The following is a 23,852-nucleotide window of genomic DNA, read 5'->3' as shown; positions in this document are numbered from 1 at the left end:
TTTATAAACCACACCTGGAAATTACAGTAAAGATCAATCATGATTTCCAAGCTTTATACAAAACAATTTTTGCACGTTAACTCAAAAGACAGACAGGAAGCTATTTGAAAACAGAATATGTTCATGTTTTAATTGACTCAACACACTGCTGTTTGTACAGATGAAGTGTAGATGTGTTTGTTGTTGTTGTTACATAATAACAAGAATGTGCTAATGTTCATCTGATGCATATTCAAGAGGAGAACCCTCCAATCATATGAAACTGATCTGGAAACAAAATATGTATACAAATACACACGTACATTTCAGACTTCAGATAAGGAATATGAGGGGTTTAAAACAATAATAAATGTTTTTGTTATTAGTTTCCTACCTATGGAACATTGCAAGAAACAAATTAAATAGAAAGGTGAATTAATGAACTGTAGACAAAGGTTCTGGGCATTTTCTGGAAAGAAAAATGAACTGTCTTGCACCTGTATTCTAAATTATATGTTGTCATTGCAATATGTTCACAATCTGTTCTGCCTGCATTTAGCCAATACTCTGTGTAGAATACCTTGTTTGAGTTAGTTCTAAAGTAACTAGTCATTATAGTGAATGATGCAGAGTTGATCTAATAGTAGTATATGCATGAGAAGCACATGAAGGTTATCCGAATAGCGAAATATTAGATGACATTACAGATCACACAAGAACAGAAAGAAATTTAGCGAGGAACGCAAGAGAATTTAGATATGATGGAAGCAAGAAGCAAATGCAGTGAGAAATACATTTTCCTATGAAGATGAAAGGAAAATGAAGTATTTCGTTCCGTAACCAAATTACTACCTTCTGAACTTATTCCTTCGTAGTCTACTTCCAGTATTCCACTAGGAGATGTAATCTGTTCTTGCATCTAAGAAAAACAAGAATGGTTCATTAACTGTAGATATTATTTCTCTCAATGTACTTTTCTTTTCTAAAACAAATGGTTCTATTTCCTTCCAAACTTACTGTTCCTAAAAAGGAATCTCATAGCTTTGAAAATATAAAACTTTTCTTTAAATTTATAGCACAAAATGGTTACAATTTACTCCTTAGAAAAATTCTGCACAAATTGTGGAAAAAATTAATCTCCTATTGATTTTGATGGCTCACTGGCACCATTCACAAAAAAAAACTGTTGATTTTAATTAACAATACTAATTATGTGACTAAGCTACTGTATTGTTATTTATTACTACTTTTATTTTTTAAAAAAACAGGACCTATTTAACAGTACTGGGCATGCTCTCGAAAATTCTGATTTGACTGTTACATCTAATTTTAATGGTATTCAAAATATTTTATTGGAAGTTATTGAAAAATAAGAGCTACTAAGGAGAGACTTCTACAGAATCCTAAGGTTCTGGGTTCAATCTCGGTCGAACCACAACTTTCTGTACAATAAGATCTTAGTCTGAATAATATCGATACTTTCTGGCAGGGATGGTACTTTTGCAATTAGCAATAAAGTAGAAATATAAAATTTACTGATATCAATGACCGATTTTCTACTGATCGGATGTAAAATTGCGAATGTTCTTTGAATGGTTCATTAATATATGAATTATATTTTTGAATTAGGGCTGAGTCGATACCGATACCAGATTATCGGTAGTGGCATCAGTTCGATTTTATTTTCTGATACTAGCCCATATTTTCTTTGCGGGGTCTGCACAAATGTCACACGACACTTTCATGGAGCCTAATTATCTTGGAAATAATGCAAAATTTGAGGTTACCATTAGTTTCTCAGCAACACTTATTGAAAAACTGTATTTTGTGATATTACGATGTAATTCTTGAATGTTTTGAACTAAAACTGTTAAATTGATGCTTATGCTTGGAGTGGAATATTTTGAACAACTTAACTGTTACAATTTTCAAGTATCAGTATCAATAGAATTTGGTAAGAGTATCGATATTAGTAAAGGTATGGGTTCAAAATGGTATGGGTTCAGCCCTGGTTTATATAATAAAAATTAAAAGAAAATGGTAGAATATCGAACTTAATTATAACATATTTGCAGATATATTGTACAGTACAATTATCAGTAATTTTACTGATACCAATATGCCTATATCAGCCAATACCAATAAATTACCAATTAATGTTCCATCTCTACTTTCTACTATCAGTGTTTAATCATGAGTGAACAGTTCTCTCCATTTCAGAAGACATATTGTGTCAGGTTGAATTCTTTATCTTGAGAGAGATATCATGTGTAGAATGAAACCAAAGCTTAATAATTAAGGAGGGGTCCCAGAAAATGTTAGCAAGATTGAGGAATGCAATGACTACCTTCACAGGTTAAAGATATCCCGAATAAAGTTTTACAGAAGAGAATGAATGGAGATGTCATGCTTATGAGGTCATGATTTGCAGTATTTTGGAAGGGGAAAATTGACTGAAGTTTCCCTATGGTAGTGGAAAGGAGCATCCTACGCACATACAACACATGAAGAATAACTAACAATTCCTTGTTCAGAATGGACAACATGAACCATTATTGGTTTATCCTTCTACAGTAGTAATGTACATGGTGCAGTCAGGATTAAATTGTCATTATCAGGGGCAGAAGGAAAAACACATAGAAGTTCCAACAACTTACACCCTATTTTGAAAACAACCTTGCACTCTCTATCACAGTTGTACCAAGAAAGTTAGTAGGTATTGTACACATATACATGCACAAGCATATTTACAAAGTTCTCCCCTTGCTGCCAATTTTAAAAAAATAGTCATCTCTTTACATTATATGCCTTCTAAGTTCCATAATGCACTAAATTGGGCTTCAAGAACATTTTGTTAGCATTCAACATGCTTGCCAAAATATGTATACATGGTATAACTTAGAAGGAAAAGTTCAGGATGAAGAATTCGATTATCACATACAAAGTAAAAAACCTAGCCAATTACCTGTAAAGATTAATGTAATAATAAAACTAATAAAAAAGTCCTTGAAACCAACATACAAAATAATGCATTGTAGCTTTGTGTACAAAATAGGGTATACATATACATCATGTGGGTTATGAGAAATTTGAAAATAAATTCAAAACATGCACATATTCAATGTTTCTGTCATGCATAAGGAATCCCACCTCTCTGGAGATCATAATATGCACACAGGCTTCAGAAAGAACATAAAAAAGAACAAATTTCTCATTTTTATCAAATGTCCATACAGATGTACCTGTTACATGGTGATTACAAAAAAAAACTAAATTATTGTGATATTTCTGGGCATGCTGACAAGACCTTCTCCCAATATAAGATCAAATACTTCCTGATTACTGTGAAGTGAAATTTTTAATCAGGAGAATTCCTTTTAACTCTGATGGAGGAATTTCTAGATAGCTTTAGCACTGTGTTTACCATTGAGCTAGACACATAACTATTCCAAACAAACAAATCAGTGCTTGTTCACCAAGCTGAAAATTGCCGAAAGTACATATTTCTTGAATCTGCTGGATTAAATGTTGTTCTCAATCGAAAATGGGTTTTTCAACTTATCAAATTTACTACACTGTGGATTTTGGAGAAATCAAAGTTATACATATTGGTTATTTTTATGAACTTCTGAAGCAGAGCAAACAGTTCTTGAGTTGTGCAATTGTACAATCAAAACATTAAAACTAAATGTATATCTTCTTTCCATACTGAGGTTTTTTCTTCCTATGACATTGCAGGAAAAATAAAGAACATGTCAAATCAGACATTCATGTATTGTTAACATAAGTTAATAATTACCATTGAGAAAGCATTGGTACCAATGTTCCCCTTCAAACAGAAAATATATACTTTTGCAACTTTTTATATGAAAAATATACTAGTAATTATACAATTTCATTTGGTACTAGTAATAACCCTGCATGCATTTATTTTCATCTACCTACTTTGAACAGAAGACCTGTCCACAGTTTCGACAATGATGCCTCCTTTCATAGAGAGTGAAGCGTACTCCGCAACCAACACAACTTTCAGCACCTTCATCCTTCAGCCAATGATCAGCCACTGCACGACCTGGCTGATCGGACACACACCATGAAAACACACGACCACGTGCGTCACCAACATAAACAGTTCGGTGATCTCTAAAATGAAAAAAAAAAATGTTCGTTATGAAATCATGCATTAAAACAAACTTACTGTATACAGTGAAACTCTGGTTTTAAATTAATACATTCTACATTTTCCCAGACTTTACTTTACCACATCAGCCAGAAGTCCCTGAAAAGCATATAATGGAGTTATCACTGAATTTGTATTCTGTAATTTTTGTTTTCTCTATGGGTAAATATAAACCAGGAGCTTTCCCAAACTCAACTGTTTCCTTCTCATCAAGGGGCCCTGGGTTGGATTCTTTGTGGTGGCACATAGCACTTCGGATCCCACTTACACTGTAGTTCCAGTCACAATTAGCCTATGTGTGCACGGATTGGACTTAAAATAAACTATTACATGAACCATGAAGATGAATAAGAAATTGTTATTTGAGAATGCATGCAGTGCCATATTCCAGACTTCAAATTTAAGGACTCTGGCTATCACAGTGAGATATACTAACACAATGGATAATAGTTTTTCTTGTATGTACGCATTGCTTGTATTGTAGAATTATTTTCCTGTAGTTTACGGTTATTACAAGCATAAGAAAACAGTTTTTCTTTGTGACGTTTCAGGAGAACACACGCTCCTTTCATCTGTTGAAAAGACATTTGTGTGCATTCCATTCCACAAGGGATTCTCACATAAAATTGCAAAAATTTTTAGAAGTTTTAATTTCAAAATTGTTTTTAAATCACCAAGAAGTTTGGAATGTACATTTAATGAATTCAAAATGAGAAACTCTCTACCAGATGTGGAAACCACAGGAATATATAATGTAAGTTGTTCATGTTCAAAGGATTACGTGGGACAAACAGCACGGAAAATGGCAATAAGATGGCACGAACACAATTTGGACATTATAAATCTAAACCCAAGAACAGGTTTGTCAACTCATATCATCGAAGAGAAGCATTTGATTAAAAAGAGAAGGGTTTTAAAAAGATTAACGGGAAACACAGAGTTGAATGTCTGGGAAGCTTCGTTCACTGCAGAACAACACTGGAATAAATTAAATAAAGAATACGGTAACATAGATCCAGTATGGAGTTTTCTTTTTCACAAATGGAGTAAGCCACCATCTTTAAAATTTAATGTAACAGAAAACATCAACAGACTTTGTGAAAACAATGATGAATTTGAATTACCTGATGATATTTGGGATTCATAATTTTAAAAAAATCTGAAATAAAAATAAAAAACAGACTGTTTCTTTTCACAGTTAAGTTGCTATATTACAACAATGTAACATTGACAACATCCATTATATAACGGATTCTTTTTGTTTAAAAAATTACTAACCATTGTTATAACTGTATCTTTAGTCAAGATGAAAATAAATGTCTGATGAAAGGAGCGTGTGTTCTCCTGAAACGTCACAAAGAAAAACTGTCTTCTTATGCTTGTAATAACCGTAAACTACAGGAAAATAATAACACAATGGAGTTTAGCTGAAGATAAATTCTGCTTACATCAGAATAATATTCCCATGTCAATAAAAAAGGCCCTTGGGTACACAGCCTCTTAATATTTATGTACTCTGATTTATCAATTTTTCAATTTCAATTTTAACATGATTTATTTTATTCAAAAGCATAATTACCGTCATACTGGATACGATTTATATATAACCATAGTACTGATGCTAAGTGTACTTTGATACTAGAGCAATATTGTCTAGACACGTATTTCTTAAATATTTCCAAATTTCCAAACTTATCTGAGTTCTTCATCAAGGAAAGTGAGGGGAGAATTAAAACAAGGTAAAAGTTAAAGATAAAAGTACTTTTACCTTGTTCTAACCTAGGTGCATTTAATCTTTTACCCTCCTAGGTGGGTTTGAAAATTTGGAAATATTCAAAAGATGATAACATGAAGCGTATGATTTTTCTAATAAAAAAATTCAAGAATAAGCAGCCTAATTTTGGTTAACAGTATGGGAAACTTTACTAAAGATAATTCACACAGATGGCAAACAATTAACTTCTAACGATAAACAAACACAACTTACTTTGACACTGAAAGAGCAGTAATGGATGCAGGTTCTGTATTGTCCTTTCTGTCATAAGCTGTGTGCATTGTTAATTTGCTACGGAATACTAATTGACGCTGCCACTTAAAACCTAAAAGAAATATACAATCAGCACACACACATTGGGACACTGCATATACAAATGGTTTACATGTAATGATGTGTCAAGGTGAAAAGTACCTCTTAATATATTTAAAAAACAATATCAATATATCATCTATGATCAAATTTTTATAGTAGGAAACTGTATCAGAATCGATTTCTAAGAATTTTACAGATTTTAATATTGGTTCCAATACGCTATTTTGAGTCGATATTCATACATTGCAAATCTGTTTTGTTATATCCATTTATATTGCATATTTCATTATGGCTGTGCTTCAAAAACTAAAAAATTTCAAAATTATTGCCAACTGAATATATAAGAGGTAGTCAGTCCAAAAATCTCTATGCACAGAATTTATGATCAGTGCAGTTCTATTAAATTGCCCTATTTTTTTCCCAAGTTCAGTTCAAACTACCTGTACTTTAGTTGAAAGGGGAAAAAAGTTTATTACATAGAAAATAATGTATGCATGGAGACTCATGTGTACTTACCTTCCCTGAGTACATTCTGTGGATTTTTCTTCCTCCTCGGAATATTGTCTCTTTCCCTTCTTGTTTCCGATATATCACTTTCATTCACAAGAACAAACGAGTCAGTCAAGCTTGTATCACTCTTACTCGCCCTGATTCCGGTCCTTCCCTCCTCCAGAGAGTCACTGTTTCCACCCCCAACACTTCCCCCATCACCAGCAGCACTGTCACCGTCACGCCCTTCACTATCTGCACGACTACGCTGCATCTGTCCGGCAAGCCTGCTTCCTTCACTCTTGCGAAAAGCTGGATTATGATTGCCGCTCGGCCTCCGACGAATAACTACAGAGTTTGTCATGCCATTTTCATCAGCCGGCGGAGGCTCCACGACCAGAGGAGGAGGAGTTGCACTTTGCGATTCCCCTTCCAAGCTCCCTGCACTGCCCGTGCTTTGGCTCATGGATGCATAGATTGCTTCTTGTCTCTGGATACCCTTCATATGCTGTAACAGAGCAGGTTTATCATGTGGAGGTTTGCTTTCCGTTTCTTTTGCTTCAGAATCTATTGCACTAGCACCATCAGTTTCACCTTCTTCTGTTTTCTCTTCTTCATTCTGGCCTACGGATTTCGACTCTGCATTGTCATCATCATCATCTTCTTCCTCGTCTTCCCCTTCAGACATACTGCTTTCTGAACCACTTTTGGCAAGATCTGAATGAACAAATGAAACAAATAATAAATACTTTTCTACACCCTAATGTTTTAACATGCATATTGTAAAAACATTTGAGTATTAGTTAATAACCGACATGATACCCTTACCGATAATGATAGACTAGGTAAAGTTTCCTATGCATGTAGCATTGTGCCACATTTAGGGGATATGGGGATAGGGCCACTTTGGATGTGATGTGATCAGCACCACACTCCAGCTGCCTTTACCACCAGGGTTGTCCCCAGGTCGAAAAAAATTCCGACCTTACATCACCCACCCTGGGACTCAAACTCAGGTCTCCTATGTGGCAGTCAGATGCTCTACCAATTAGACCACCGCAGCTCATATAACAATAGATTACCAACTAACTTTCCATTCAAAATCTGATTTATTATTCAGATCATCTTACATATATATATATCTGACCAAATTATCCTTATTGCTTTAGTCCCAGAAAAAGAGCCTGTATATTTAAATCACATGGACGAATATAAAATTTCAAGCTGTATCAATATAAAATCTACTGATTATAATAACTGATATTTTACAAATCTGATGTATTAAATTGAAAACATTCCATCACGGCCTTGAATGAACCTCTTGAATTAATGTACCCAGGTGACTGTAATGGATTTTGTCTATTTACAAATTCATGTTATGCAAATTACACCTATATTATTCATAAAAGCAATAACAAAATAGCAGAACCGAGCATTCAATTAGAGACTATTAATACTAATATCAGATCAGTAAAATTACTGAATTTTACTAATCAATTGTTATATTGATATGCCTACCTTTTCCAACACCAATACAGAACTAGTTGATCTGCCCATCTCTACAATAGATCAAAGTTTAAAGTGCAAATTTTGTCTCCTTAATTTATCAGGATGATAAATAGTTTGGTAAAAAATAATTCATAGCAAATATGTTTCTTAAGAGTGGCCTGGAGGTTGGCATGAAAAGAGTTTTCCTGCCCCGGCGCGATACAGACACCTAGCGACATATCAGGGAACTAGCAATTCTTCTCGCTTGTGTCCTAAACTAGAGGAAGGGCACAGGCCGGGGGGCAGAGGACCTCTCCCCCAATGGTGGAAAGACTTGCCACCATGTCTCCCCCCTGCCTTCACCAACCCCTCTCCTTCGTGACTGCTGCGAAAGGGCACCACCTGTTTCATTTCATTCTGGTTCCGGCTTCTTTCAAAATTTCTCCACTGGCAAAATATTCACTGCATGGGAAGTGACCATGGCAGTCAAAACCTTCACAAATGAGATTTGGATTGAATAAATTTTGTTGATTACAGTGGCTGCTATAATTATGTAGAATTTCTCTTTGTGTGGTTGAGATTATAAATTGAGATTAAAGAAGGAGGTAGAGATTATCAGTTGAAAGTAACGACGAATCAATTAAGTACGCTGTGTAAATGTATAGCATACCAGTGGCAGTGATAACAAGGCAGAGGCATACTAGTCGCCATTTTCTTTTTTTTTGTAGGGGGTTTCGTGTTGATACAAAATTTGTATCTAATAGTAATAAGCACAAAAAATAGTATTAGCACAAAAAATAGTAACAGTTATTATTTTAACTACTACGAACAGTGCTGATAATAATTCGAGATGGACGGGAGCGAGACTATTTCGAATTTAAAGGAAAAAGTCTCGGATATGTGGAATGACCTAGGGATAATCAGAAGAGGCGAAAGACAAACCAATGGAACAAAATGTACAAGTACAGTAGTAGCAATGATGTAAGATAACGAATAGGTAAACATTGAACTTACACTTTATGTATTACCCATCTTAAAAACAGCTCAAACGTATTTGAAACTTTCTACATGTTATCATTTTGTATCATTATGACACGTGCTTCCCCTCGAACTAATATTTATAGTTGTTAATTTCCTTTCTCGTTGCACAAATGTTTATTGCTCTTTCCAATTCTAGAAATATTTTTAATGTTATTCGTAATACCTTTAATTTGCTGCGTGATTTTTGTGTTATTTAATATTAAGACCTATTACTGATGATGTCACAGAATAGTGACTCACCTGTATGTATATATCTTGTAAGACCTGATGCTATGGTAATTATGGACTGTTTAGTTTTTAGCTTTGGCTTTCGCACCCCTCAGGATAAGTCACGTATCATATCTGGTCATCTTGCTCCGAAATAACTACAAGTATTACGGTCACAATGGCAGTCTTATGGATGACGTCAAGATGGAATGTTTACTGGAATCCGAACAATTGAAATGTAACACCACCGAGAGTGTAGATACGTTGATTGATTGGTTGATTATTTTTCGTCGCTTTCTGTCACTTTTGGCTAATCACGACATAAAATGGTGATTACATGGAATTGATGAAGGGATACTCGCAAAGAACATCCGTGCCCTGGCAACTTATAATCCCCACCTCCCCATTTCTTTCAATTGATAATACGCACCTCTCCATTACTATCATGAGTGAATATATTTTACAGTATTTTTCAATAGCTGTTAAAATAAATCTTCTTTACTGATTTGAGTTGATTTTTGTTATTTAGCGTTGCTTTCCCGTCACATTTGGCTAATCGCGACGAGTTTAAAATCCTTTTTACACCACAGTAAACTATCTTATGAACATGGACGTCCGCAGGATCTTTTCCAGGGGGAAGGGGGCAAAGAAGGCAGATTTTCCCCATGATAGTGATGCCCGCTCAAAAAACATTATTTCAGTCTGAAATTATCACGCTCCTTAAACACAATTATAATGAGTAACATAAATTACTGTGATGGAAATTAAATTATCTGTGAAAGATATATATATAATTATTATGTCGACATTCATTCTCCCGTAGGGGGGACATGGCCCCTCTTGCCCTCCCTTCCGGACTCCCATGCTTATGAAGGTACAGGAACTTTTTTCCTAAAGAGCAAATAAACTGAATAAATAACAAGCAATAGCTCTGTCATTGACAGCTAGCACTAAGTTCCTCTCCTTCAATGAGAAATGGATATTTCTTGCATGCTTTAGTGTATTAAATTTTATATGTATGTAAAGCAGAGGAAATATACCATCTTGCGTGAATAATATATTGTGAATTTCATACAGTGTTTATCCTCTGCATATGTTTCTAATTATACATTTTCGTAGTTCAAAATTACACGTTTGACACGTCTGTATTTGTATTTTATTTTCTGCTTCTGCCACATTTGACAATTAGCGACGAGGAGGATGAATGAAGACAGACAGACAGACAGACAGACACACACACTCACTCTCACACACACACTCACTCTCTCTCTCTCTCTCTCTCTCTTTTTTTACACTCTAACACTCTATGTCCAGGCTGATGCCACAGCTGGAACGTGGAACCTTCCATGGTGAGACCATCGGGCAACTGCTGAGCGCACTCGGCCACAGTTTCCTTTCTTATAATCTTCAAGTCCCTTTGTGCAGTTCTCATCGTTCAGTTCACAGCAGATATAATGGGCCAAGGTTGATCTGTTTGGTCTATTTTACTTCGCCTTTCTGCCACTTCTTACTATTCGCGAAGATGGGAGGGAATGAGTGATGATATGAAATTGATGAAATAACCCCCCCCCCCCCATGCCCAGGCCTGGGTTCGATTGATTGGTTTCAAACTGAAATTTCAGTCCAACTAACGATAGTATGATCTTCGAGATGAGCACTGTACGTGTTACAAAGTACTCTTAAAAAATCCCCAGTGAATTGGTCAAAATAAATTGACAGAATTTCGAGGAGAGGTCGAGCCGCTGTAAGACCACACCTTACGCCAATATACGTAAGTAAACCCGTGGCGCAACAGCCCGAGAAGGCAAGGGCCTACTCACTCACAAGGGCCGGCCTCACTCACACACCAATCAGTTACAGGGTGACGTGTGGTCAGCACGACGAACCCCCCAGTCGTTGTTGAAGGTTTCCCCAATCTCCTCAACAGGTCCTAAAGACCAGCCATGTCAAACTCAATTCGTGAGTAGGGCCGCATAACGATAATGTCAAAACTATCCGGGTCACACATCTAGAACCTCAACACCTTGAAGTCCAGAACTAAGTGGTTTGACCCAACGGTGCCGGGATTCCAGTGATTATTATTGCAGCATCGATATGTAAATTATATATAGACCTCCCCCAATATTTTTTCATGGTTATAGTATTTTACATGTTATGTCGAGTATAAATTGGTTACAATTGTGCAAAACTTTTTGCAAGAAACTGTGTGCAATTATAGTTTCGTTTCGCACAGATTTGACAATTTTTTTTAACAAGCCTCTCAAAAGTCTGGAGTAAGTTTTTTTATGAGCATGAAACTCTTAATGCAGACAACAAATATTTTGTCATTAATTCTTGATCATTCGGCTCGGCTGTTTCATTAACCTTCATTATGGAAAACAACTTTTCACCAAGGCAAGTGCAACCAAAATTAATAAAATTTCTACAGCAAAATAGCTTATTCGAGGATAGTGCTATGGGAGATATGAGAAAAATCAAGGATAACCCACCTCGCGACATTTATTTTTCAATACGAGTTGCACTGCAATTCAATAAGTTCCATTCGAAGGCAGGACTTGCACACGCATCATCAAAAGAAAAGGGAGCAGAGCAGAACAAGAATATTGCCCTTCGCACCCTCTGAAGTCTTGAAACCTGTTTCCAAATTCATCACGTAGTATTTTTACTGTGGACAAATATTCCTGCCATTCATGGTATTCCTGAGAAGTTGAGAAGGACAAATTATAACTTTATTAAAAAAGTTTTAATATAACGGAAGACTGTAACTTTGCAAAATGGCCTCCACTTCCTTCAAAATATCAGCCCTTGTGTCACGGGGAGGTATCATTCAAGTAGTTTTACTGTCATATCGAGATGAGAATCGCATCCACGAATGAAGGGAGCTAACCGAGCTAGCTCGCAGACGTTCGTAATTTCACATATTGTGAGCGAAAAGGCAACAACACGAACAATTTTTGCTTTCAATTGTTCGTTGACTAAGTCATCAATCCTCTCCTCAACTGTATTTCTGATTTTTTTTGATTTTTTTATTAGTGTTGCTTTTCTGCCACGTTTGGCTAATGGCGACGATGAGGATGAGTAATGGTATGATAAAATTGATGAAGAGACACATACAAAGAACACCCATGCTCAGGCCAGGATTCGAACCCGCAACCTCTGGTGTCGCAACTGGCTGTGCTAACCACTCTGCCACAGAGGTTGGCAAATTTATTTCGTGATATAGAAATACTTCTGAATGAATAAACTTTATCAGGGTACAAATTTTCTACGCTTTTCACTATTCACTTCACAACAGAAGTAAGCATTTCACTTGAAAAATCTACATTCCTCTTCTATAGTCCTTTTCTTACTCCCACGAAGTTTGGGCAGCCATATGGTTCTCTGAAACTTTTACAGAAACTGACTTTTCTTCCAGGTAAATCCTTGAAAATCAAGAAACAAACTCATAGGCGACAGAAAGTATGCACGCTGCCCTCCCCCAGCTGGCAAGATATTTTCGTACTTCAGAAGTAACATGTCCATCAGCTTGCTTAGTTGATGCAACACCTAGTCTATAATGGAATGTATACCTGTGTAGGGAAAATTGGTCAATGTGTTGAAGTTTGGATGAGTCTGGTCTTGTATCACGAAAAAAGAGAAAACGGGATAACTACAAATGTATAGATAATTTCAAGCATGAAGTGTTAAGTGGGGCCAAGGCGGGCCGCATTAACAGATGCTGGGGCCTACATGTGGCCCGCGGGCCGCGAGTTTGACTGGCCGAAATATCAGGAGAAAAGTTGTTACGCATCTTCCAGGAGACTCGAACCTGCGCGCGTCCCGTAGCTGGAGAGCCCAAAGCATAACGCCTTAGACCGGACGGTCACGATGCAGGACAGCAGGCCCGTAGGCAGAATTTTTTTTGGGGGGGGATGCTCATCCCTTATCAGCAGCTGCCATCTAAGGGCAAAAAAGTGAGGGAACCCCTGAAGATGAGTTTTTGTTTCCTAATTTTGATTTGGCAAAGGGGAGCTCTCTCACTGCACCAAGCGCCGTCAACCCTATGCCGGTGATTTGAGTATCTTGAGTTTGAGTTTCTGTAAGTCTTCTTTATGTATAGATAGGCTAATCGGGACTGGACCTACATTTATAATGGGATTGAACTATTGGGTGTCCACCAGGTACCAAACTCGGGACCTTTTGACATTACGAGGGTCATCTTTACCATTTCGCTATAGGGGAGGCAAAAATATCTGAAACTAAGAAGACATTTTGAATGGATATGTAGAATGTAGGAGGCAGGGTTCGCGCTGAAGAGGAAGACGACTGAATTCTCCCTCCCCTTTCCTAACCTGTACATCTCTAATGTAATTCTCAACCAAGTCAAGAGTCTTGTCTAGTGTTGCCCACGAGACGAGACTTTGGCCTGTCTTGTCTCGTGGAAATGCTGTGAAATGCTGTCTCGTCTCAAAAATATTCGTTTGTCTCGGGACACATGATCAATCTCGTCTCGTCTCGAATTTTTAAAAGCCTGTCCCGTCTCGTCCCGTGGGCAACACTAGTCTTGTCCTTCTACATTTTATGTCACTTTTGTTATTGTTATGGAGAATTCAAATTAATAATTTGTCTTTAAATCTCAAGTTAGCAAGTCAGCCAAAATTATGTTTTTATACTAAATTTTAGATTAATTGAAGATTTGCAAAGAAACACTAGACCTTTTCATGATCCTTCCACTCCAAAAACAAATGTTTTGTAAGAGTCACATCAAGTTTATGTTTGGAAATAGTGAAGTTCTAGGAACCACACACACACACACATATATGTAAGCAACAACGATAGTAGGCTATTGTAATTTGGAGAGGATATGATTTGTGAGCGGAACAAGCATGGGAATTTAACGAAGTTCCTTTGCGAATCATCAATTATGTGTGTGTGTGTGTGTGTGTGTGTGTACACGTATTTCCTATCTGCACCGTTGACTCACAAAGTACTACATGTGAGGTAAAACTATCGAAATGTAAAAAGAGGAAGCGCTACCACCCTCCCCGCCTTTTCTACATTTTATTCAAATCGAACACCAGGCACGTATCGAGATATATATTTTGGAGGGGCATCCTAACGTAATGTCTCAAAATAATAATATTAATAATGTTTAATTAAAATAAGTATAATTATATTAAATTAATTAATATATTTTTATTACATTAATACACTGCTCAAAATAATTAGGGGATCAGGCAAAAATAAGTAGGAGATCAGACCAGATATCAAAATTCATGTAGGCATACTAATACCAGATCTTTTATTACATTCTGAGATTAGTTACAGCAAGATATGCTGTCATGATACCTGATGTTAATGACATTAATGACATGTGACGCGATATGACAATTAGAGCATCAGTAGGACAGCACAAAAAAAGCACAAAAACAGACACAAACACTACAGCAACTCTCCTCTAGTACGGTGTATGGTCTCCCCTAACGGCCAATACTGTTGCACACCTGCGTGGCATGGAATCAATGAGCTGATCAATGAGCTGTTGGGGGATACGTCACCACTCTGCCAGAAGGGCAATTTCCAGCTCTGCTCGAGTTGTGGGAGGTGCTGATCGAGCTGCAACTTGTCGGCCTAGTGCATCCCAGATGTGCTCGATTGGATTTAAGTCTGGAGAGCAAGCTGGCCAGGGCAGACGCTCGATACTCTCCTGGTCCAGCATGTCGTCCACCAACCCAGCTCGATGTGGATGAGCATTATCATCCATGAAACGGAAAGAATCACCAATGGCACCAGCATAAGGCATGACATAAGGTCGGAGGATCTCGTCTCTATACCTTCGAGCTGTTAAGGTGCCATCGCGGATGATGTGCAGATCCGAATGTCCACCAATACTGATTCCTGCCCACACCATCAGTCCACCTCCACCATATCGGGAGCGTTCGTGCACAAAAGCTGGGTTGTTTCGTGTTCCGCATTCCCTCCAGATGAGAACACGTCAACTGTCAGGTTCCACACTGAATCGCGACTCGTCAGAGAACAGAACGGACCTCCATTCGGCATGTCCCCAACCACTATGTTCCTCCGCCCAGTTTCTACATGCTATACGGTGTTGTAACGTTAATGGAACACACACCATGGGCCTACGTGCATAGAGGCCACCTTCATGAAGACGATTACGGACAGTTTTTGATGACACTCTGCGTCCCGTTGCTGTTTGCCAGGCACGTTGCAGTAGCATTGCATTCTGCCCCCTGTTCCTACGGGCTGTGATTAAGAGATAACGGTCCTCCCTCGATGTTGTTGCTCGTGGACGACCTTGGCCTTGTCTTCTGCGAACACTTCCTGTTGTTTCAAAACGATTCCATAGTCTGGAAATCACACTTTGCGACACTCCATTAGCGTGTGCTACCTGACGTTGTGGCTGCCCAGCTTCAATCCTTCCTATGGCTCTCCAAGCCGTAGCTTCCGGTCAATCACGTTGGTGCAGCATTGACTTTCTCACCTGAACCTTTGCCTTCCCCAACTGAATTGTATCGCTAACCAGAGACGACTAGCATACAACTCCAGCACGCACACACTCCTCCCCTCTACCCTTTGATATCACCAGTGCAAAGGTTACATCATGTTTAAGGCACTGGAACTTTCATTTACGGGGCTTTAGCAGCTGATTGTAGCTCATACAAGCGCTGACAACATATCTGATCTGATCCCCTACTTATTTTTGCCTGATCCCCTAATTATTTTGAGCAGTGTAGATAAGAAGGCGTATAACAACAGTGATACAGTATAACATCACATATTCATTATCTAGCTTACATGTAGTTAAGGTCGGCAAAATTTGTAAATAAATAGAAACTGCCCTGGCAAGGAAATTAATGCCAAATGGATAAAGAATATAATATTTATTGAGTATGAAAAAATGATGTTAGATCCAGTTGACAAAAGTAAAATTCCTGGTAATATTTTGCATGTTATTATAAGTAGTAATAATTCTTGCATAAATCTTCTTTGGTACTGTCATTCAAAGTCGTATTGCTTTCCAATATTTTTGCGGAAATAAACAAATTGCGATTAGACAACAACCTTATTTTCATTACTTAATTGAAGTTATTTTATGATCTCATTATTTAATTTTTGTACTTGGTAAGTCTTTCGGGGGGAGGTTGGGACTCCTGGACCCCCCTGAATACGTCCTTCGCAGTAGGGATCGAGATAAAGTTACTGTGTTACTGGTTCCAATTCACGGTAAATATGCTCTGCTTCTCTACACTCAAACATACACAAACTCATGGCCTTCCTGCTTTCTTGGTTTCTTGCCTGGGAAAGAGGCAATAAATCAAGCTGTGACAGCTACAGGACCTTCTGACGAGGGGACGGAACCCAGCTGTGCAGAGGATTCAAACACCCGCGCGAACTAACCCTCCCCGTCTCCCTGGGGCAATTTTGGAACAGAGACATCTAGTGGACAAGTGGCGAACTATGATGAATGAAATTCGGCTGAAGCGGACGTATCTTTCGCCGTCGATAATACATGACATTTTTAAGCAATTATTTTGGGCTGTGCAAGTGACTTTTGAAAGAAAAGCCCTCTCTAGCTTAGTCATAAAAGGATTGAGCATTACGTTAGTATGCATCATAATGGCCATTTTCGATGGTGATGCCCACAAATCCTATAACCATTCTGTGCTTATTTACGTATTTCCTTATGGGAAATTGAAAAACAATAATGGAATTTGTGCACATTTAACGAACTGAAATTGCATAAATGTGTCATGTACTCAAAGTTTCATAAACTAAGTTCACATCCACTGCGTGTTTTCCGGCAATTTTTTGTCCTAAAACGTTATATTCAACAAAATGCAAAAAAGCCCATGTTAAATTTAAGCGCTTTCCACGGCGACCTTCGCCAAACTCCACCTCCCTCTTAAAACTGGAAATATTGCTGTTACAATCAAGAAAAATCATCATTACTGTTACATTTCTGTAAGAAACATATTTGCTTGTTTGTTTCCTAAAATCAAAATAGGCATGTCAGCACCAGGCTACTTACACCCATTTCAGGATACAGGGAAATTCCCCTTGGCTAAAAGTCATGTTAAGTTTTCATTATCAAATGCACCATTAGATTCAATCATCTAATCACTCTTTGCAAAATTCTAAATTTGTACAGGAAAAATATACATAATCAAATCATTACCTCCGGTCTCTCCAGAATAGTCTCCAGACAAGCTCATTTGCTTCACAAGATCTTTCACCCTCTTCGCAGGATTATCTTCTTCTGTTGGTTCCTTTTCTTCAGGGCCTGGAGCAGCTTCACTCTCCCCTCCATTCTCACTGTTCACAGCATCGACTTTTGCATTGAGCAGCTTCTCCTCTTTTGGCACTTGAACATAATCAACAGACCACATCTGGAAGAGAAGTAAAGAATGTTCATTGTGGTGCAATTACGTACTCTCAGCTATGAAGTTCAGTTAAAACTGTTTTCCTTATGAAATGCATAAATGAATTTGCTCGCAACTAAATAGTTATAAATGTTCACATTGAATCTTACCATATTTGCTGTTAACTAAAAATAAAACACAACTGATGAAATACATTGTTGTATGTAAAATATATTGCTAAACTATAATTTTAATTAAAATTTTACACCGACAGACAAGTATCACATGCATCTAGCATAAATTTTCGTTCATGTGTCACTTTTTGTTGCAGCATCTTTCGTTTTATTAGTAACGATGTTGATGTTTATACAGAAATCTGTTTCTATCCATTATTTTACCTGCTTTTCAATTAAATGCTGTATTACAAAAATATATTTTACATACTTTCAGGAAAGAAATATTTTTTGTGGGCACCAATGTAATGAGACATATTTGTTTTCTCTACCAACTTATAATTTCATCAACATGTTTCTTCTCTCCTGTTGAATTCATTGTAACAGGTACTGTGGGATGTATAAGTATTAGCAAGCAAATTGCTCATCACCATGTTTATTCTTTTTGGTTTACACAATGAGATCTTCAGAAATTAAGAAACAAAATGCAAAACAAGCTGCTGACAAGTTCTTCACCAGCATAGTAAAAATACAATCCTTAAAAACATGTAGGAAGATGAGAAAAATTATTGAAAGTAGAAATGAACGATTTTCTGAGCAATATTTGTGCACCCCACTGTACATGCAATTAATGGCACATTCTGCATAACAGCATGAAAATGGCATAATTTTACCAATAAAGTTATACACCTGTATTTGCCAATACAAATAAGAGTACAGATTAATCTGTGCTAAATTTAGTTTAAAGTCTGCCACATTGAAACTCACTGACAGTACTGCACAGAATCTAGCTGCGTTAAAAGTTTGTGCTCAATATCCCTGAATTTTCAAAATGTTTCCCTTTGCAAAATAAACAACAATATGACATAAAATCCTTACCCTTGCCACTCCATCTGTAGAACCAGTCATCACAACATTTTGTGAATCCCACTCATGAGTCTGTGAGAAGGCTACACAAAGAATTTGTTGCATGCGATCAGCTCTGCCAACACAGGTGTTAACATTAGCCAGCTCATCTCCATTGATGCTCCACAAATGCAGCCACGTGGCTGCACAAGTTGCTATATCTCCCTGCAAGAAAATGCATATTTAATTAACAAAGCACCCAGGACAACACAAATGTAAATTTTGACAATAACTACTGACAGGCAGCAGGATTGAATGACTGTTACAAAGCAGAGAAAATTATGAGTTCATGTGGATTGATTTGGTTTATTTTACTTCACTTTTCCGCCACCTCTGGCTAATCGCAAAGATGAGGATGAGTGATGGGACAATGAAATTCATGAAGGGACACTTACAAAGAACAGCCATGCCAGGCCAGGATTCGAACATAGGACATCCTGTGCCATGGAGCTAGACTTATAACTCAATGTAAATTTGAAGTCAGGGAATAACATTTTGTGCCAAAATCCTTGCTTGGGATGGATTGATATGAAATTTTTGTCAATGGACTAACATAAAATGTTGTCTCGGACCGAGCCTGTGCTGTGTAAGGCATCATGCTTTGGACTCAGACTACGAAGGATCGAGTCTCTTCGGGAAAAGCGTAACAACGTTTCTCCTGAGATTTCGGCCTGTGTATGGGACTGGTGGCCACCCACCATCGTGAGGAAATTGGGGAGCTATGAATGAGTAGCGTAACCCGGTCATGGTAACCTACAACAACAACTGAGGGTTTGTTGCGCTGACCACATGTTATCCTGTAACTGGTTGAATGATCTTCCACCTCAGCAGGTGGGAGTGAGGCTGGTAGGTAGCCCCTGGTCCTCACGTGCTGTTGCATCAATGGTTATTAACTAATAATTCAAGTGTTCCTTGAAGAAAATGAACAATTTATTCTCCTTAATTAATATATGTAACAGGAGACTGTAATGGGTTTTGCTTTGAAAAAGAAACGGCAAATTTAAGATATTTACTTTACAAAACTATGGCACAAACAGTATTGATGAAAATTGTATTGAATGATTCAAACATACGACTGATAGTATCAACACACTATGCTACATCATATACTTGCACTTCTGATGAACTCACCGTAAGCTCATTTATTGCTATTGCAGCAATAGGAGCAGTGTGACCTCTCAATTGCCTCACAAACACTAGCCGTGAGAGGTCCCATATGATGGCAGTGGCATCTCTTGATCCAGAAACTATCACATTGTACGCAGGACTTGCTGCAAGGCAGGTGACTGCATCTTTGTGTCCGTAAAGTGACTGTTTTATGCTCAACTGCTTCCTGTTGAACTCCCATACTGTAACCACCTGCAATGGGCAAATCAATGGTGTCAAGATACATATGATATTGTAATATAAAATTTACACAATTCTCCTGCACCTAATGAATAAACACTGCACATGAAGATTTACAAGATCAAAGTTAATCTGTGCTTGGCTTACAAAGAAATTAAGTGTAGCTACTGTGTAAAAGATCGATAAAATCTGACATCAGCATAAGAAACTCATGTTAAGAAAACCACTTCTCGGCATGATTATATTTCCCTGGCCCCACTGGGATGGGTGTTTGTGTACCCGTATGTAAAAAAACGCAACAATACAATGTCCCGAGAAGTATGAGCAAAAATAAGTGAGGGAACTTTCAGGGGCGAGGAGTAACACATTTACGGATATTTTTAAGAGTACCTCCCCCCTTCTTTCAAGGTGCAACTAAAAAAAACAATTTTTTTCCCCCATGAGACTGACACAACCCGGGAGCGCAATATTGCACAAGCTCGTTACGTCATGAAGCGTTGAGTGTGACGTCAAATTAAGTAAGCGTGCTGTAAAAAACAGCCGGTAGGAAATCGCCTGGAACTTGCTACAATGATCTTCTGGTTGAATGCTTTCCCACTTTTCTAGTTGGCAGTTAAATGCAGTTATGTGGGAATAGATAATGGATTCAATGGATCGTGCATTTTATCACTTTTTTTTTCTCAGGGAAAGAAGTTTGTGTGTAAGTCCATTTGTTTACGATGGAGGTTCATTCTTTCGGTTATTTTGTGTAGCATATTCATTACGTTAAGGTGATGGTATGGACGATTAAAACTTCATTTTATAATTTTTATTAAGTTTTCGTATAAGTTCCTATATTTTTCCATTATTTGCCTCTCTTTTCTATCTCTTGAGTTAATCGTGACGATGAGAATGAATCATGAACTTATGAAATGGATGATGGGATAAATCCAATGGTACATCCATGTTTGAACCTGGATTCAAACCTAGAACTTCTGACTTTGTATCGCGTATGCTGACTGCCCTCTCAAGGAGAGAGAAGCTTGATTAAACGAAGAATTTTCTATTGCTGTTGTTTTTCACTTAATGGACACTATGCGTAAAGCAATATTGTATTTATATTATATATCGTCGCCTTTCTGTCAATTATTGCTAATCGCGACGATGAGGATGGGTGGTAATTAAATTAAATTGACGAATGGAGACTTAGAAAGAACGTCCATAGGATTCGAACCCAGGACCCTTTGCTTCTAACATGAAGAAAGGAAAGCCAAGACTAGGATGGACAGATGGTGAAATTTTGAGGATAATGAAGATTAGAGGCTGAAAGGAAGAATTGAAAGTTGACTGCGAGGCATTAAGGCAGTGATTTAACACCCTTCTAACACACCCCTAAATTATTTTGCAACAGAGAGAGAGAGAGAGAGAGAGAGAGAGATAGTTACAAAAAAGGCACTGTCCTATCAAATCGGGACATCTTTTAACCTTAGCTGAGGTGACACCACTGTAAATGTATCAATATCAGAAAGTACCATTGGAATTTATTCACCAATATTAACCAGTACGTTTTTTCCAGAGATTGACTATTTCATGGGGTACATAAAAATGCCATGCAACAATTTTACAGAGTCTAAATATTCATAATTGAAAGTTTTAATTTATTATGCACAAGTGTTGTGAAAAAAAATTGTAATTAATAAATTATAGCTATTTTAATATTCTAATGAAATTCTTGAATATTCTGAAGCAAAACTCTGCCAAATTGATGTATATAATTGCAGTAGAATACTTACATACTCATATTAACGAATATCTTATATAACTTTTACGTGTTACGATTTTCAAGCATCTGTATCAGTATTGATAGGAATCTGTACGAGTACAGGCATCAATTTTGGTATCAGTTCTCTAGCACAGTGTTTAAAAAGAAACTCAACAAGAAGAAAAGAAAAAGAAGAATATCTGACACATGAAAATGTACCACCATTGCCTAAAAAAAAAGGTCATAGCCCTCTCCCTCATTTATGAAATTTCTAGAACCATGCCACTGTGTACAACATAAAATATTCACAGTAATAAATTACGTCTTCATACTTACAGAGCTTGTCCCAGCAGTTACTATCATTTTAGCACTGGGGCACACACATGCTACTATCTCCCCGTTCTGCATTGCCTCAGACACAAATGTGGCTTTTTCACTCTCGTAATTTCCAACCCTTAAACTGTGATCTGCAAAACCCCATGCCACATACTTTGTATATGAAGGAGGCACGAGGACTTTGTTCTGCTCTACAGCAAGAACTGTTTTGTCGCAGTGCAGAATCTGACCAACAGGAGCTTTCAATTCTGAAAATTAGAAATTTGGGTAAGAAACATTATGATTATCAAGAAATTACATGACCACAAATCAGAATATGTCAATGTTCTTCTTAAAGGTTTGCATAACCACTTTTTGTAGATGCAAAATAATATAATTCAGTTATTTCTAGTGGTTTTTAATTTTTCTGCGACATTTCGTTATGGTTTCAAGCTTATACCAAGATAAATACACACACGACACACAACCTCACATGGATAGTCACTCTACACTTCTAAGGAATAAATGGTGTAAGCTTGAAAAAGTTCTGGGAAACCAGAACGAAACGTCGCAGAAAAAATAAAAATAACTGAATTATATTATTTTGCACCCAGAATATGTCAACTTTTGTTAAAATATGTAAGAAATCACCAGCTGTAGTTGTAAGAAAAAACAATTTCTAAGTATTTTACTTTGCACAGTCATGGACACATCATTTTTAAACATAAAAATACAAGAAGGATTTTTACACTAATTGTATTGTCTATTCCAGCATATATTCTGTTTTAACATTAAATCTGGTTCAAGCAGTCTTCACCACTTGAGTGTAAAAAATAATGCAAAAAGAAAAATATAGAACTGAACATTAAAGAATAATTCAATATCTTACAAACAAAAGATAATTTAAACAAACACACAGTACCATTGCACCTCTTATGGCAATTATTATTAAAAAAAAGCACAGGATAATATTCTCTCACTCAAGATATTACATACAAATAACAATATCAACAGAAGAGGAAAATTAGAAGAAAATATAAAACAGACAAAAAATCAAATGAAGGGGGAAAAACAACTCTCAAACCCGATATCAAACTTAGCATCCTTACTAACTCATTTAATGAAGACTGTTTGAAATGGTAAGCTCTGCTTTAATAAAAATTCAAATGTCAAACTACCTTGTGGGAAGAGCATTCTACCCAACAAACATTGGCACGCATGGCAACATAAAATTCTCATTACCTTTTATTGGTTGGAGAGAAGGTCTCAAATTGTCCAAATTGTGAAAGAACAGTTTGTCCCCACTACCAAAACTAAGGCCTGGAGTAATAGGACCAGGGTCGATAACAGATGTTCTGTTGCTGATTTTCTTGCCTGGATGAGGCTTCTTGAACAGCTGCTTCGGAATTTGTCCGAAGTTGTTAATAAACCCTATTGTAGCATTCTTCTTGAGTGGATCATCTATGCTGTAAATGGAAACAGTGGTTAGCAACCAATTCACAAGACAATTGTTTGCAGTGGCTGGAATGGCATTAAA

At 37.1% G+C, this 23,852-nt stretch overlaps 1 protein-coding gene across 2 annotated transcripts in view; it reads right to left on the bottom strand.

Annotated features, from left to right (window-relative positions):
- bchs (WD repeat and FYVE domain containing 3 bchs) overlaps window positions 1-23,852 on the bottom strand; it is a 154,200-nt gene that overhangs the window by 11,349 nt on the left and 118,999 nt on the right. Inside the window, exons 49-57 of one of the 2 annotated variants that reach the window (XM_083131160.1) lie at window positions 23,558-23,781; window positions 22,337-22,584; window positions 20,044-20,271; window positions 18,886-19,077; window positions 17,650-17,860; window positions 6,765-7,454; window positions 6,147-6,258; window positions 3,925-4,122; window positions 832-898 (exon numbers count right to left, since the gene is read on the bottom strand). In XM_083131160.1, coding sequence (XP_082987286.1) covers window positions 856-898; window positions 3,925-4,122; window positions 6,147-6,258; window positions 6,765-7,454; window positions 17,650-17,860; window positions 18,886-19,077; window positions 20,044-20,271; window positions 22,337-22,584; window positions 23,558-23,781 — 2,146 coding nt within the window. In that variant the 3' untranslated portion in view covers window positions 832-855. The remainder of the gene's footprint in view (window positions 1-831; window positions 899-3,924; window positions 4,123-6,146; window positions 6,259-6,764; window positions 7,455-17,649; window positions 17,861-18,885; window positions 19,078-20,043; window positions 20,272-22,336; window positions 22,585-23,557; window positions 23,782-23,852) is intronic. The other variant, XM_083131159.1, reaches the window with a different exon arrangement.

The sequence above is a fragment of the Lepisma saccharinum genome, chromosome 11 (genome assembly GCF_977018435.1).
Source record: "Lepisma saccharinum chromosome 11, izLepSacc3.1, whole genome shotgun sequence".
In the NCBI taxonomy this organism is placed as follows: Eukaryota; Metazoa; Arthropoda; class Insecta; order Zygentoma; family Lepismatidae; genus Lepisma; species Lepisma saccharinum.
Note: the sequence above shows the minus strand (reverse complement) of the source record. Positions and strands in the feature narration are given on the sequence as shown.